The sequence below is a fragment of the Misgurnus anguillicaudatus genome, chromosome 23 (assembly GCF_027580225.2).
Source record: "Misgurnus anguillicaudatus chromosome 23, ASM2758022v2, whole genome shotgun sequence".
Taxonomy (NCBI): domain Eukaryota; kingdom Metazoa; phylum Chordata; class Actinopteri; order Cypriniformes; family Cobitidae; genus Misgurnus; species Misgurnus anguillicaudatus.
Genome location: NC_073359.2, coordinates 27,926,747 through 27,941,136, shown reverse-complemented (window position 1 = coordinate 27,941,136; position 14,390 = coordinate 27,926,747). Strand labels below are relative to the sequence as shown.

Genomic DNA, 14,390 nt, shown 5'->3' with positions numbered 1-14,390 from the left:
TTGGGTGGTTTAAACGAACGCTCTGCATCTGTTGTTAGAAGCATAGTTCCTTACGTGCTTACGTTTATCATGCTTTTGACCAAAATACGCAAAAAACGTAGTGCATTCTATATCCGTCACTATAAATATATTAAAGCAACACTATGTAGTTTTTTTTACCTTTAAATAATGTCTCTAAAATTATTTCAGTTATAGAACAACTTTTAACTGGGCAAATTGTACTGTTGCTGCAACCTGAGCAGCCTCCGAGCTGCTACAAGCACACTCTGAAAGTGGCGGTGGAGGGTAGAACACACAGTCCCGCCCCTCCCCCTGCCTGCAGAAGAGTGTCTGATACAAGTCACTGTTGCGCTTTTCAACCACATGGTGGAGCTGTAAGTCATTTTTACATGGAAACTACATAGTGTTGCTTTAACATTTATTTTACATCTTTAAGTTTGTAAACAGAATTAAAGCGCTGCACTTGAATGCTGCGCATGTGCGCAGTCCTACGAGCTTTAAGACCCTGGGGAATCCCTGGGAGAAGTGACCTAAGAGGGAATTTGCGCATGAATTAAATATCTTAAAAATAAACAACAGACAACTAAATCACGATAACAAAATCAGTCTTCCGATGCAATATATGTTATTTACAGAAGTAATCTGACATTAAATCGATTAATTATTACTTCACCTCCCATGTGACATCATCAAATTAGGGTAAACCAACATGGTTCAAACGACGAATGTGCGACAAAGTTACTAGGCTATTGGGAAACAGTCGTGAAAAAGTAGTTAGTTTCTTCAACTATGCATGGTACTATGTTGGTTCAGCAGCAAGTTACGTCGATGTTCGGGAAACGCACCCCTGATTTTGCCTGTTTTGTGAGGTAGGTAGCAAGGCCAATTACAATAAAACAGCCCCTTAATCTGCACTATCCAACCACGGCACTGCTATTTAGTGCCAAGAGAAAGAAAGAGAGAAAAGAGAATTGACAGCACAATTGAGTTTCAATTGCAACAAACCACCATCATTGTGATCAATGTTTGCATTTCATCAGCTTATTTGCATTTTAAAGGACACACCCATAAATGGCACAATTTTGCTCAGGCCTACAAAGTGGCAATTTTAACATGATATAATAAATTATATATGGGGTATTTTGAGATTAAACTTCACATACGCACACTGGGGACACCAAAGACTTATTTTACATCTATAAAAAAATTATAATATGACCTCTTTAATAACATTAAATAAATACATATTTTTAAATATTAATTATATTTTAATAAAATATAATTCTGCGTTTATGTTATTTAAATATAATTTATTAAAATAATTAAAATAAATCATTTTCATAATAATTAAATTGAAAGAGACTTTTATTTTGTCTGTCGTTTCCCCATAATCCCATCGCACCGGAAACAGTCGTCTGGCTGTTTGCTGCAGGCGAGGGCAGAAAGAGACGCTTCTGGGCGCCTCCCCTTCCCTAAATCAACACAAAAACTACAAAAAATAAACAATATTCATCAAATAACTGCGCAGAAACCATCGGACGGGGGTTTAACTTTACCCCCACTTCCTTACCGGAGAGAAGAAACGATTGACGGCGCCATTCGAGCTCTTTAAAGTGAACTTTAAGCTTAGTTTCACAGGTGAGTGGCGACAAAACGCGAAATTCTCCTCTTGTGTCTCAAAACCAAGTGTGTTCACTACGTGAACGGCAAATTTGTGGTCATTTTCATGTTTAGTACCCAAAATGGTTCGTATTGAATGTTTTATCAACACAATGAAATTCACAAATGCAGTCTAGGTAGGGAGCTCGCTAGGATTTGAGACACAGTCTTTTATTACTGTATATGTATGTATGTATGTAGGCTTGCTGGTTTATCTGTGGCAGGTTTCTTCTGCATATCTGTTGCTTGGTCTTGCTGGCCTGGGTCATTTCAGTCTATATATGCAAACATCTAAGATACTAGATCTTAAAAGCACCAACCTTACTGCATATACTGAAAACAATGGGATCCACTCGTATGTAATGTAAACAGGTTATTGTTGTATTTATTTGCTGGTAAATCAAAGAGAGGTAGTTGGTCTGGTATAGGTGTGAAAGGCTATGGGTTGTTATTTATTGTAATAGAAAATATGGTCAACCAAACTGTAATGTGTAATTTTATATGTGGCCTGATGGTTAAGTCATTGGTTACATTAAGTTAGAAACCACTTAAAACACTAACTTCAAAACATTTTTTTGTATTTTTGTGAAGTTATTGGGTACCAGGTAGGCTTTAGAGTTGTTGGGAGGCCTGAGGTTATAGTATTTGGTCATGAATTATTATTAGTGATATACCGATATATAATTGCATTGGCAGATGTATCGGCCGATATTCCGAATTTTTACATTATCAACATTGACTGATAAATCTGTTAAATCGACCAATAAATCTTTCTGTTCCTTAAATTTGTGGATTACAATGAAAAGACTTGACAGACAGTTAAATTATATAATTATTCACATTTTAACGGAAAAAAACTCTGGTTTAGCACCAAAGTCTTATTCAAACAGTATCGTGAAATGTCAGATCCACTTTATATGTCTTGTAAATATTTTATAAAAAATGTTTAATAAATTATGCATAACAGAATAATTTTTTTTAGTTTTACCAATTTTAAAAATGACATTTATGTGTTATCCATCTCATATCGGCCACATTACTTTATCAATATCGGCATCGGGGAAAAAAAAATTAAAAAAAAATCGGTCGACCATTAATAATCGCATGTCTTCAGATTTGGGTGGCTTCATGCTTTAAAATAAACCTGGTGATGAGTGTTTTTATACTTTGGGCTTCAGGTCGACTGCTGTGGGTTTTTCACAAACAAATTATTTAATATAATTATTGAATTTAATGAAATTGTCAGGAAAATAAAATAGATAAATTACATTATGAATTAAGAAATACCTAGTTTAGGACAATTTAAAATGTTTTTTTACTTTATTGTTATTCTAATTACAATTAAGAAAAATACTTACTATGATATGGCCCAGTATTAAAAAATGTATTATTTGGGAGCAATTATAATACTGTAAATATACCGATATGTGCTGTAATATACTGTTCGCACACAAGTTTTACATTTCTAAAGTTTAATAAATATTTACTACACATTATTTTTGACCAATTTAACTTAAATTTGAAAAAAAAATAGTAAAGCTGTGTCTAGGAGATTTTTAAATAAAAAAAATTGTGTGTTTTTTGTAGCGCTTGCTGTTATTTTATCGGTAACACTTCATGAAAAGATTGTATTTGTTAACATTAGTAAATGCATTAGCTAACAAAAACTAACAATAAACAATACTTTCCAAGCATTTTTAGTGCCGATACAATAGCTCATGTTAGTTCTTTGTGCGTTAACTAATAAGATACGACTTTTGACTCCGCATTTACTTATTTATTAATACATTTTTAAAGTCAAAATTCATAGCTGTTAACAAAAGTTAATACACAATAAAGTAAGATGAACTTTTGTATCGGCATTAACTAACATAAATACTGAAAAACTATATTTGCTCATTGTTAGTTCATGTCAAGTACTGCTTTACTAATGTTAACAAGTACAACCTTATTATAAAGTAAGTGTTACCATTTTATACCAAAAATGTATTCTTGAAATATCATCTGTTTAAAAATCCATATCGGTCGACCACTGGTTATGTGTTGTGCATATGGGAGTTGGACGGTCGATGTGCTTTAGTGTTTCCTGCTGAAGCTTTACGTCCGCATCGCTCATCTCTCCGTCTCTCCCTGTTGTGCTTCTCCTTCGCTTTTTTCTCTTCTTCTCCAGCTCTAATTCCTTCTCTTCTTTATCTTCTCCCGCTTCGCTCCGAACGTTCTCCCTGAACCCACTCCTCCTTTATTTCCTTCTCTCTTCCTCCACCCTTTCTCCGGGACCATGTGTGATAATGGGGACGTGGAGGACAAGCCGCCCGCTCCGCCCGTAAGGATGAGCAGCACTATCTTCAGCGGTGGGGGGAAGGACCACGCGCTCTCCGCCAATCACAGCTCCAAGCCCCTTCCCTCGGTGCCGGAGGAGAGGAAACCTCGCAATAAGATCATCTCCATCTTCTCAGGGGCCGAGAAGGGTGAGTGTCTTTATATGTAAACACAACCTGAACCTTAAATAAAAATATTTTAAGTATTTAACTTTGTACCGTATTTGTCTGTCACTGTTAGAGTTTGCATAAGTGAACTTTTAACATTTGGTCTGTGATGATGATGTTGCATAAAGTCGCAGCCGGTTTCATGTGCATTTTTGTAGCTGTTTCGTTTTGACACTTCAATCCGTTTCGTGTGTTACTGTACAAGCCGTGGCCTCTTGAGATGCATCACCTTGTTTCACACTAATACACAGTTGCAATATCACTGCACTTTAGACGTGTTAAAGTGAGACTCGGCAATGTGGTGTTATGATGTCTGTGGAATTTATGTCACAGGTGGTCGACGGAAAGACAGAGATAAAGAAAGACCAGAGATCTCACCACCATCAGACTTTGAACACACAATCCATGTGGGATTCGACGCTGTTACCGGGGAGTTTACGGTACGAGTCTGTGTTTATATATATATATATATATATCTTTGGATTATAATCATAAATTCATAGATGTTTAAAAACTATTTAACTTTGAATCTACTTTTTTTATATATATGTTATATATTTTTATTTATGCATTTGGCAGATGCTTTTATCCAAAGCGACTTACAGTCTTACAAAAGATATATATTTTTTGTTATTGAATGTTATTTTCACTATAAGCTGTTTTTAAACAGCTTTGACTTGCATGTAAAAAGGTATTTAACGTTGTTGAATATACTGTGCTATTGATCGTGTACACTAGGGGTACAAATTGGACAGTTTGTTGCAATACGATAAAATATCGATTATCTCCGCCAACGTTTATTCGATGCAATTTTGATTAGATTAATTTATCAATACTTTAATATTACGTGCCTGATTGAGTTGTTAAATTTATAATCACTCACGAATGCGACCATAATATATACACGGTTCCCACGGGTCCTTGAAATCGTTGAAAGTGGGGAAAATAATTCAAGGTCCTGGGAAGTTTTTGAAAATATACATACATAGAATTGAAAGTGCTTGAATCTATTTCATGCAAGATGTTTTCTGGAAAAAATCCATATTATTTCCTGTGTAGTGTAGGATAATATCATAAAAATTCTAGACTTTTTAAGCACACGTGCTAAACCGTTCGCTTTAAATGCTTATATCTTCTGTTTGCGAATGTTGATTCATACCAAAATAGTTGTGTTTGACACATGCAAACATCTCGGGTTACGTATGTAACTGTTGTTCCCTGAGAAGGGAACTAGACGCTGTGTCTTCTTTCTCATACTTCCTGCGTCCCTGTAACGCCGTCTTTGGCAATATTTCAGATAGCGATATACTTCCTGGCTCTCGCATCACCCGGTCTTTGTCGTTAAGCCTCACCATTGGTTGAATTTGATATACACATTTAGACGCACTTACCCCAGGAGGCGTCCCCAAAGCATCACCGCAGTGATGCAGCGCGAATTCCCTCGAAAGGGAACTGTAACAGTGTATCTTAAAAAGGTAACACGCTGTAACTTTGCTCCTACTTAAAATGTGTCCCCACATGTAGTCCTTGAATTTGAGGGTATTGTACCTGGAAAGTCCTTGAATGGTCTTTGAATTTGAAGTTAACGAAGGTGTGGGAACCCTGTATATAACATAAATGTTAAATTGAACTCTTTGAAAATTGCACAATCTATGTCCCAATTTTTTGTTGACATTTACAACAACACACTAAGAAAAATATTTTTTTTAAAACAGAAAAATAAATAGTAAGGTAAAATGTGTCACATAAAATTAAACGTATGATGGCAACAGTCAAAGGTTTTCTGCCAATCTGTTTGTCCAGTCCATTTTCCAAATACAAAATATTTCCAAACCCACGATTTGCGTCCGATAGCAGTCTCAACGTCTTTTGTCTCTTTCACTGTTTTCGTTGCTACAACCCTTTTGTTGCGGGATTGCATTAATTTGCTGACACTAGTACATGAAAATAAATAAAAATGTGTTATTTGGCGGAAGCGCGTAAATGGACGTTACGTCAAATGAATGAGGACGCAAGAGTGTCAAAATAAATGCACATCTATATTTTGTGCGTGGCATCGTTTTTTTTTTTTTTTACTGTGCGATGCATCGATCAATAACGATGTATTGTTACAACCGTAGTGTATACCGTATTTCGTCACAAAATTACCGAGATATGAATTTCGGTCAGTATCGCCCAGCCCTAATATATTTGCATGTTTATTTTGTTATCCATGCTTAATCATTTTCATACAAGCTATACAGTTATTGTTGTATTTAGTTTATATATTTATTGCTGATAATCATTGTTATAATGTGGTAATCAACATAAATGGCAAATATTTTCAATCTATGCTATTCGAAAGCAAAAACGACACATTAATCCATTCTTATTACACAAACTTGCTTTTATATTATGTAACCGTCTATTTAAATTTGGTATGTAGCCTAGTAACGTCATGTAATGCAATGCTTTTGCTGGTATGTGTTTTTTTAGGGAATGCCAGAGCAGTGGGCGAGGTTACTGCAGACCTCCAACATCACCAAGTCCGAGCAGAAGAAGAACCCTCAAGCTGTTCTAGATGTCCTCAAGTTCTATGACTCCACAGGAAACGGGCGGCAAAAGTACCTCAGCTTCTCTTCAGGTCTGAACTGTTTTGATGTTAACATAACATCTAATATCCTGTGAGATAATGCAGAAGTATCAAGTGACTCATGCTTGATTTTTCTACAGATAAGGATGGATTTCCCTCTGGTGAACAATCGGTATGTATCTAAACCTAAAGATTGACAGAAGGACAAACTGTTTCAAACAAACTCATTCTGGTTGTCTTGAACAATCGCCTGTTAAGAAGACACCAGAGCCTTCATCTCCAATCAAAACTGCTGCTGACGATGATGAGGAAGATGATGACGAGGAGGCGCCACCACCTGTTGTCGCACCCAGACCAGAACACACCAAGAGTGTAAGAAACCATTAGTCACATTAAAGGAATAGCTGACTTGAAAATAAACATTTTGTTATATTTACATGCATTTACCAAACCAACATGCTGTTGTTTCATTGTGAAACACACAAATAAGAAATATAAAAAATCATAAAAGAATATTGTATGTTTTCTATACAATGAATAGTAAAGCGCACATATCCCTGTGAGAAATATGTTTTTTATCAAGTTAATCCAAACATAGTACTACGATTTTTTTTCTAGTCCAAATTTATATAATTAGACTTTATTCTCGCCATAAATATAGCCATAGAAGTTGGCATGGCGTTTAAAAAAAAAGAAAGTAAAGCGAAAATGAAATGTTGTGTCAAAGCTAACATGTAAACTAAATACCATTTCTTCAACATGTTTACACAATGCTTTCATCCAAAAATTTGAAAATTTTTATGCGGTTTGGCTTAAAAGCCAATGCCTTCTCGGGGTTTTCAAAGTGCAATTTTTTGGCACCTTCGCATAAACTACAAAAACGCAAATATGTGATAAAGATTACGTCATGTGTCTGTGTTAATTCAGTCTATAGGCATGTGTGAGTATAACCAAAACAACAATGCCGGCCTACAGGACTGTGTTTGTGCTGCTTAAGATATTGAGTTTATTAACGCTTACAAAATTTTGGCTCTTTATAGTCCAGGGTCACTTGTAGTAAAAAACTTACCTCATCCGCCATCGCAAACAAATCTGCTTGATGCTTTCACCATCTCAATTGATTGTATTTATCGTTTTGTAGAGGAATGTGTATGTGCACGGCCGTGTTGTGTTTTTTTACATAGTAACATCGCCATCTACTGGCCGGGCACATGTAATAAGTCGTTTTTTGGGGATCTGTGTAACTCTTTTGGACAATGTTGTGTAAAATTTTATAAAAACACCAAGGACAATCTAAATAAATTTTAACTACAACGTTGTTGTGTAACCTTACCCTTAGTTTGATGTCTAAAGCTACAAGTAAAGTTCCGTTTTTACGAATACGCGATGGTCCGTGTAGTGCGCGTGATGCAAATTTTGTCATTAGAATAGTACGTGCTCACTGTATGTGCACCGCCTGCTTTTAGCAACCGGACATGAGTAAAGAGGAGAACACTGCAAAAATGACTTTCTTACTTAGTATTTTTGTCTTGTTTTCAGTAGAAATATCTGAGAAATTCTTAAATCAAGATGTATTTTCTTGATGAGCAAAATGACATAGAAAATAATACTAGTTTTTAGTGAATTTGTGCTTAAAACAAGCAAAAATAACTGCCAATGGGGTGAGAAAATTTTACTTGAATTAAGTGTTTAAGAAAAAAGAAATCTTATTTCATAATTTTTTTTCTCACCTCATTGGCAGATAATTTTGCTTGTTTTAAGGACAATTTCACTTAAATTGTATATTATTTGTCTTAAAACTATTTACTTAGGTCATTTTGCTCATCAAGAAAAAGCATCTTAATTTAAGAATTTTTAGATATTTCTACTGAAAACAAGACAAAAATACTAAGTGACAAAGTCATTTTTTGCAGTGAATGTAGTACACTGCAAAAAATTATTTTAAAGAAAAATTTTCTTAGTGTTTTTGTCTTGTTTTCATTAAAAATATCAAGAATTTCTTAGGTTGAGATGCTTTTCTTGATGAGCAAAACGACTCAAGAAATAATAGGTCTAGTTTTCAGACCAAAAATATAAAATGTAAATGATTTTATGTATAAAACAAGCCAAAAAAATCTGCCAATGGGGTAAGTAATTTTTTCTTGAATTTTTCTTGAATTTAGTGTTCAAGAAAAATGTTAAAGATTTTTTGCTTAACCCATTGGCAGATTTTTTTTGCTTGTTTTATGCACAAAATCACTTAAATTTGATATTTTTGATCTAAAAACTAGACGTATTTTCTTGGGTCGTTTTGCTCATCATGAAAAAGCATCTTAATTTAAGAATTTTTTGATATTTTTACTGAAAACAGGACAAGAATGCTGGGAATTTTTTTCCTGGAAATAATTTTTTGCAGTGTATGTATTTAATTTTGTCGCAATGTACATGCCCCGTATGACGTGTGTGTCAAATAAATTGTGCACATACATTCTCATACACTTAAATAACAAACTGTACACCATGCTTAACATGTCTCTGTGTTTTTTCAGATGTATACTCGACCATCTGTAATTGACCCCCTCCCGCCACCCGTGACGTCTCCGGATAGCGAAGTCGCGTCGAAGGCCACAGATCGACAGAGACCCAAAAAGGGCAAGATGACAGACGAGGAGATCATGGACAAGCTCAGTACGTCACCGCACAACTGCATCAGAGATGTTTTTTTCTGTAGTTTCACTTCTCAAACTATATGTGTGCGCTTTCTTTGTTCTCACAGGAACTATAGTCAGCATTGGAGATCCAAAAAAGAAGTATACTCGATACGAGAAGATTGGCCAAGGGTGGGTAAATGCTGGTTTTAGAGATGACACGGTTTTAAAATAGATATCTAAATCATTTTATGCTCTACTCTACTAAATGTACTACTATTTAGGTTTACAGATTTAAGTTTAACCCTGAGTGTCATTGATGCTTGACTTAGCAAACACCACAGTTGATATCACAATAAATTGTGTTTCCACAGAGCTTCAGGAACAGTGTTCACTGCCATAGACGTTGCCACTGGACAGGAGGTAATGAAAAAGAGAAATGGAGATCGTATTAAAATACATGGCACCTATTCTCATCTGAATGTCTGTCTGTCTTTTTAGGTGGCGATCAAACAGATCAACCTCCAAAAACAGCCCAAGAAAGAGCTGATTATCAACGAAATACTTGTGATGAAGGAGTTAAAGAATCCAAACATTGTCAACTTCTTAGACAGGTAACAACTTTTATTAAATAATAAAACATGAAATCCAAAAATAATCTTTTATATTAAGCTCAAACTCATTCTGGCAAGACATGCCCACTTTTATCATCCAATCAATTCACAGTGGAGAAATTTAAACCCTGCCCCTCATTTTCATTTCCTACTGTATATGTAATTTAAATGTCACGTTACAACTGCTGCAAAGTGCAATTTCATGTTGACTAACTTGAGACTGATGTGCCAATGAAACACTTTGCTGTATCATCGATACCCTGTGGGCACAAGGTGTTAACCACATGTCTGGTACAGTTTTTTGGTAGGGGAGGAGCTGTTTGTAGTAATGGAGTATTTGGCTGGTGGCTCGCTCACAGACGTTGTAACAGAGACGTGCATGGACGAGGCTCAGATCGCAGCCGTGTGCAGAGAGGTTTGTTCAAAACATTCTCCTTTAAAATAAACACTGGAGCTTAGGGTGAACGTTTTGGCTAAATGAGCTAATTCTGGTGAATTGCACGCACGTACATACTAAATATAGCCTCAAACGTGTTATAGGAAGTTAGCGCGTCACTTAACTAATGAACTTCCTCTTTGTCTGTTATCTGGCAGTGTCTGCAAGCTCTGGAATTTCTGCACGCTAATCAAGTCATTCATCGAGACATCAAGAGCGACAATGTGCTGCTTGGAATGGACGGTTCTGTCAAACTCAGTATGTTCTCAGATCTACACAGTAAACCTTTTGTTGGATCACATTGAAGCATACACAGATGGTTAAAGTTTAGCATGGTGGACAAGAAAAAAATGTGACATTCAATATCATCCAACTCCTGCTTTCTCAGGTTTATAGATGTCCGATATATCATCCCACTTCTAACCCGACTTTTATTTTATCTCCTTTGCAGCGGACTTTGGCTTTTGTGCTCAGATCACTCCAGAACAGAATAAGAGAAGCACTATGGTGGGCACGCCGTATTGGATGGCTCCTGAGGTTGTGACCCGCAAGGCCTACGGACCCAAAGTCGATATCTGGTCCCTGGGCATCATGGCTATCGAGATGGTGGAGGGAGAACCACCATACCTCAACGAGAATCCACTGAGGGTATGTTGACACAGCTTGCATCAACAATGTAACCAGAGGTCAGATTTGTTGTGGAATTTGAAGCAACATGAATAACAGACTTGGACAATGCAACAAAGTTGACTTCAAGTGACCAGTTTGCCAATAGGGATTCAGATATCAAATTACTTTATTTTGTTCTATGCTGCAGTTTAGCGTAAATGAGTACTACTAACTAGGGCTGCAGCTAATGATTTATTTTTTATTTTTGGCTGATTAATCTATAGATTATTATTCGATTAGTTGACTAATCTATCGATTATTTTTCAGTTTAGTTGACTAATCTACCGTATTTTCTGGACCACAAGTCGCACTTTTTTCATAGTCTGGCGGGTCCTGGAACTTATAGTCAGGTGTGACTTATACGTAAAAATTATTTCATATTAACCAAGGGAAATCATTACCGTCTACAGCCGCGAGAGTCCTCTCTATGCTGCTCCTGTATTTATGTAATTCAATGAATTCAGTGATGCGGCATTGCTTGATGTGACTTTTATTTTGAAAAAGCTAACTTTGGGGTTTATTTAAATTACATCTACTCGTCAACATCTGTACACAAAATTTGCCGCATTTACGTATACAAGCGTTCATCGTGACAAGTAATGTCTAAACAAAAATAAGACGATTCAGCATTTCATAATAATGTGTCATGTTGACGTGTTTTCCTAGTCAACGTAATTAATGGTGTCTATGTAACGTTGCAGCCCTGCTACCAATCATAGGAGGCGAAGCTACATTGCTGGATGTATTTTATTTTGAAAAAGCTTTCTTTGAGGTGTATTTATTTAGGCGTCTACGCGTCAACATCTGTACACAAAATGTACACATTTACGTATACATACGTTCATCGTTAAATGTAACTTCTAAACAAAATTAGACCATTCAGCGTTTCATAATAATGTGCCACGTTGACGTATTTCCTAGCTGACGTAATAAATGGTGTCGTTGCAGCCTGCTACCAATCATAGTAGCAACATTGCTGGATATGACTTTTATTTTGAAAAAGCTATCCTTGGGGTTTATTTAATTAGGTGTCAACGTCTGTACACAAAATTAGCCGCATTTACGTATACACACATTCGTCGTTAAATGTAACATCTAAACAAAAATGAGATAATTCGGCGTTTCATAATAATGTGACTTTTATTTTAAAAAAGCTTTCCTTTGTGTTTATTTAATTAGGTGTCTACGCATCAACGTCTGTACACAAAATTAGCCACATTTATGTATACACACATTCATCGTTAATTGTAACTTCTAAATAAAAATGAGATCATTCAGTGTTTCATAATGACGTATTTTCCTAGTCGACGTTATTAATGATGTCTACGTAACGTTGCAGCTCTGCTACCAATCATATGAGCTACATTGCTGGATGTGACCTTTATTTTGAAAAAGCTAACCTTGGGGTTTATTTAATTAGGCGTCAACGTCTGTACACAAAATTAGCCGCATTTACGTATACACACATTCGTCGTTAAATGTAACATCTAAACAAAAATGAGATCATTCAGCGTTTCATAATAATGTGACATGTCGACGTAAATAATCGTGTCTACGTATCTGTTACCAATCATTTGGAGTAGTAACACATCATTTTGACCCATAACTTTCTCTTCTAGGCGCTCTACCTAATTGCCACCAATGGAACTCCAGAGCTGCAGAGTCCAGAGAAATTGTCACCCATTTTCCGCGATTTTCTGGGTCGCTGTCTGGAAATGGATGTAGAGAAGAGAGGCGGAAGCAAAGAGCTTCTGCAGGTAACCCATCAAAGACCCAGCAATTTTTTGCAGTAATACCATAAAAATGTGTTTCTTATTAACTCTTATGCACTGATCAAACCTTCTGCTTTCTTTAGCATCCCTTCCTGAAGCTGGCTAAACCTCTTTCAAGTCTCACTCCTCTTATTTTGGCTGCCAAGGATGCCATGAAGAACAACCGTTAGCCTCGCTCCCTGAACAAGCTGTGTCTGCAAAAGCACACACACACACACACACTCTCTCAAAGACTGCTGAACACACTCAAAATCTGTGCCAGGTGTTGGTTTGTGTTTTTACCAGTGTGCCATCTTGTCCACAACATATCAGTGTTGCCAAAACAAAACTCCAAGCATTTCATTTGGGTCTTTGCCTGTTTTTAAATCTGTTTGGACGGCTGTGGTGTTGAGGGATGTCATCCCTGTCCTTCTGCTCTCATTACACTCGTACTGTGGATCATCAGGACTTTAATCTGTGTTTTATGACTCTTTCACTCTTCGGCTTCTAAAGACGAGAACTTGTATGTTCCATGATAGATAAAAAGGTTAAAAATCCAACTAGAGACCTGTAGCGAATATCAAGACTGAAAACTGTGTAGCCCACTCATGTTCCTGATCCTAAAAGAAGAGCACCTTACATGCCAACTGCGATCGGTGACTAGTTTTCGTAGTCACTTGTGCCTTCGTTGTTATTCCAGCAAACACCTTTATACTCTGTCTGAAGTGGCAGATTGAACTTCCTCTTAACCTGAGACAAAACTTTCATGTGATGAAATCGTGTATGTTGCGTACATCGAAGAAGAGTAGCATTTTCAGTTGATGTAGTTAACCAAAAACAGGATTCGTAGTTTAGATGTGTATGTTTTGTGTAAATGAACACTTTTTTTGTCGTTTTAGTAACTAACAGTTTGTTACGAAGTAAATGCAGTTGTCTAAGTCACGATGTAAGAATTGATAACTATTTTTATGCTTTTCAGTCACTTGTTTTGCAAGTAAAAGCCGGATTCCTGCAACTTCAATGAACAATGGCGCTTTTTTGTGTGCATCTGTCTTGGTCTTCATGAACTCACTGTTAAGATACATTTATTAATTTAGCAAAGAGATATGAGATATAAGCATTATTACATTAATTCCTTATAGTGGTTGACCAATATGTTTTTTTTTCGGCCAATACCGATATTAAGAAAGCTGTATGGCCGATATAACACAAATGTAATTACAGTAAAATAAGAGACTAACCGAAAATTGGTGAAACTAAATAAAAATTTGTTATGAATAAAATTTATAAATATACCCTTTTAAAGTACTTAAAACATAATTAATGTGGATCTGACATCTCACAGTACTGTTTGAATAAGTGTGTCTTAAAAAGTAAATAATGATTGGCCATTTTACTGTCTATCAGACTTCAGCTTTACATTAAGTCACACAGACTGTCTTTTAATTTCAAACAACATATTTAATTATTAAAGAAATTTACTTTAAAAAAAATTATAAGCCGATGATAAAAAAATCTAAAAAACATCCAATACATCGGCATCTGCAATATATCGGTCTATTACTAATTGATTCAA

General features: G+C 35.9%; 1 protein-coding gene across 3 annotated transcripts; it reads left to right on the top strand.

Moving 5' to 3' along the window:
* The first annotated feature begins 1,404 nt into the window (after positions 1-1,404).
* Positions 1,405-13,842, top strand: pak2b (p21 protein (Cdc42/Rac)-activated kinase 2b). Of its 3 annotated transcripts, none has more exons than XM_073861291.1 (15): positions 1,405-1,638; positions 3,968-4,127; positions 4,479-4,585; positions 6,621-6,768; positions 6,858-6,889; positions 6,967-7,089; positions 9,246-9,384; positions 9,473-9,536; positions 9,719-9,767; positions 9,846-9,958; positions 10,256-10,373; positions 10,553-10,652; positions 10,846-11,042; positions 12,683-12,820; positions 12,919-13,842. In XM_073861291.1, the coding sequence occupies exons 2-15, from the start codon at positions 3,989-3,991 to the stop codon at positions 13,003-13,005; spliced, it is 1,554 nt and encodes a 517-aa protein (XP_073717392.1). In that variant the 5' UTR covers positions 1,405-1,638; positions 3,968-3,988; the 3' UTR covers positions 13,006-13,842. The 3 variants fall into 3 exon arrangements, with proteins under 3 accessions (XP_073717392.1, XP_055073770.1, XP_055073768.1); XM_055217795.2 differs by having other exon boundaries at positions 3,962-4,127; XM_055217793.2 differs by having other exon boundaries at positions 3,830-4,127.
* The last annotated feature ends 548 nt before the right edge of the window (positions 13,843-14,390 follow it).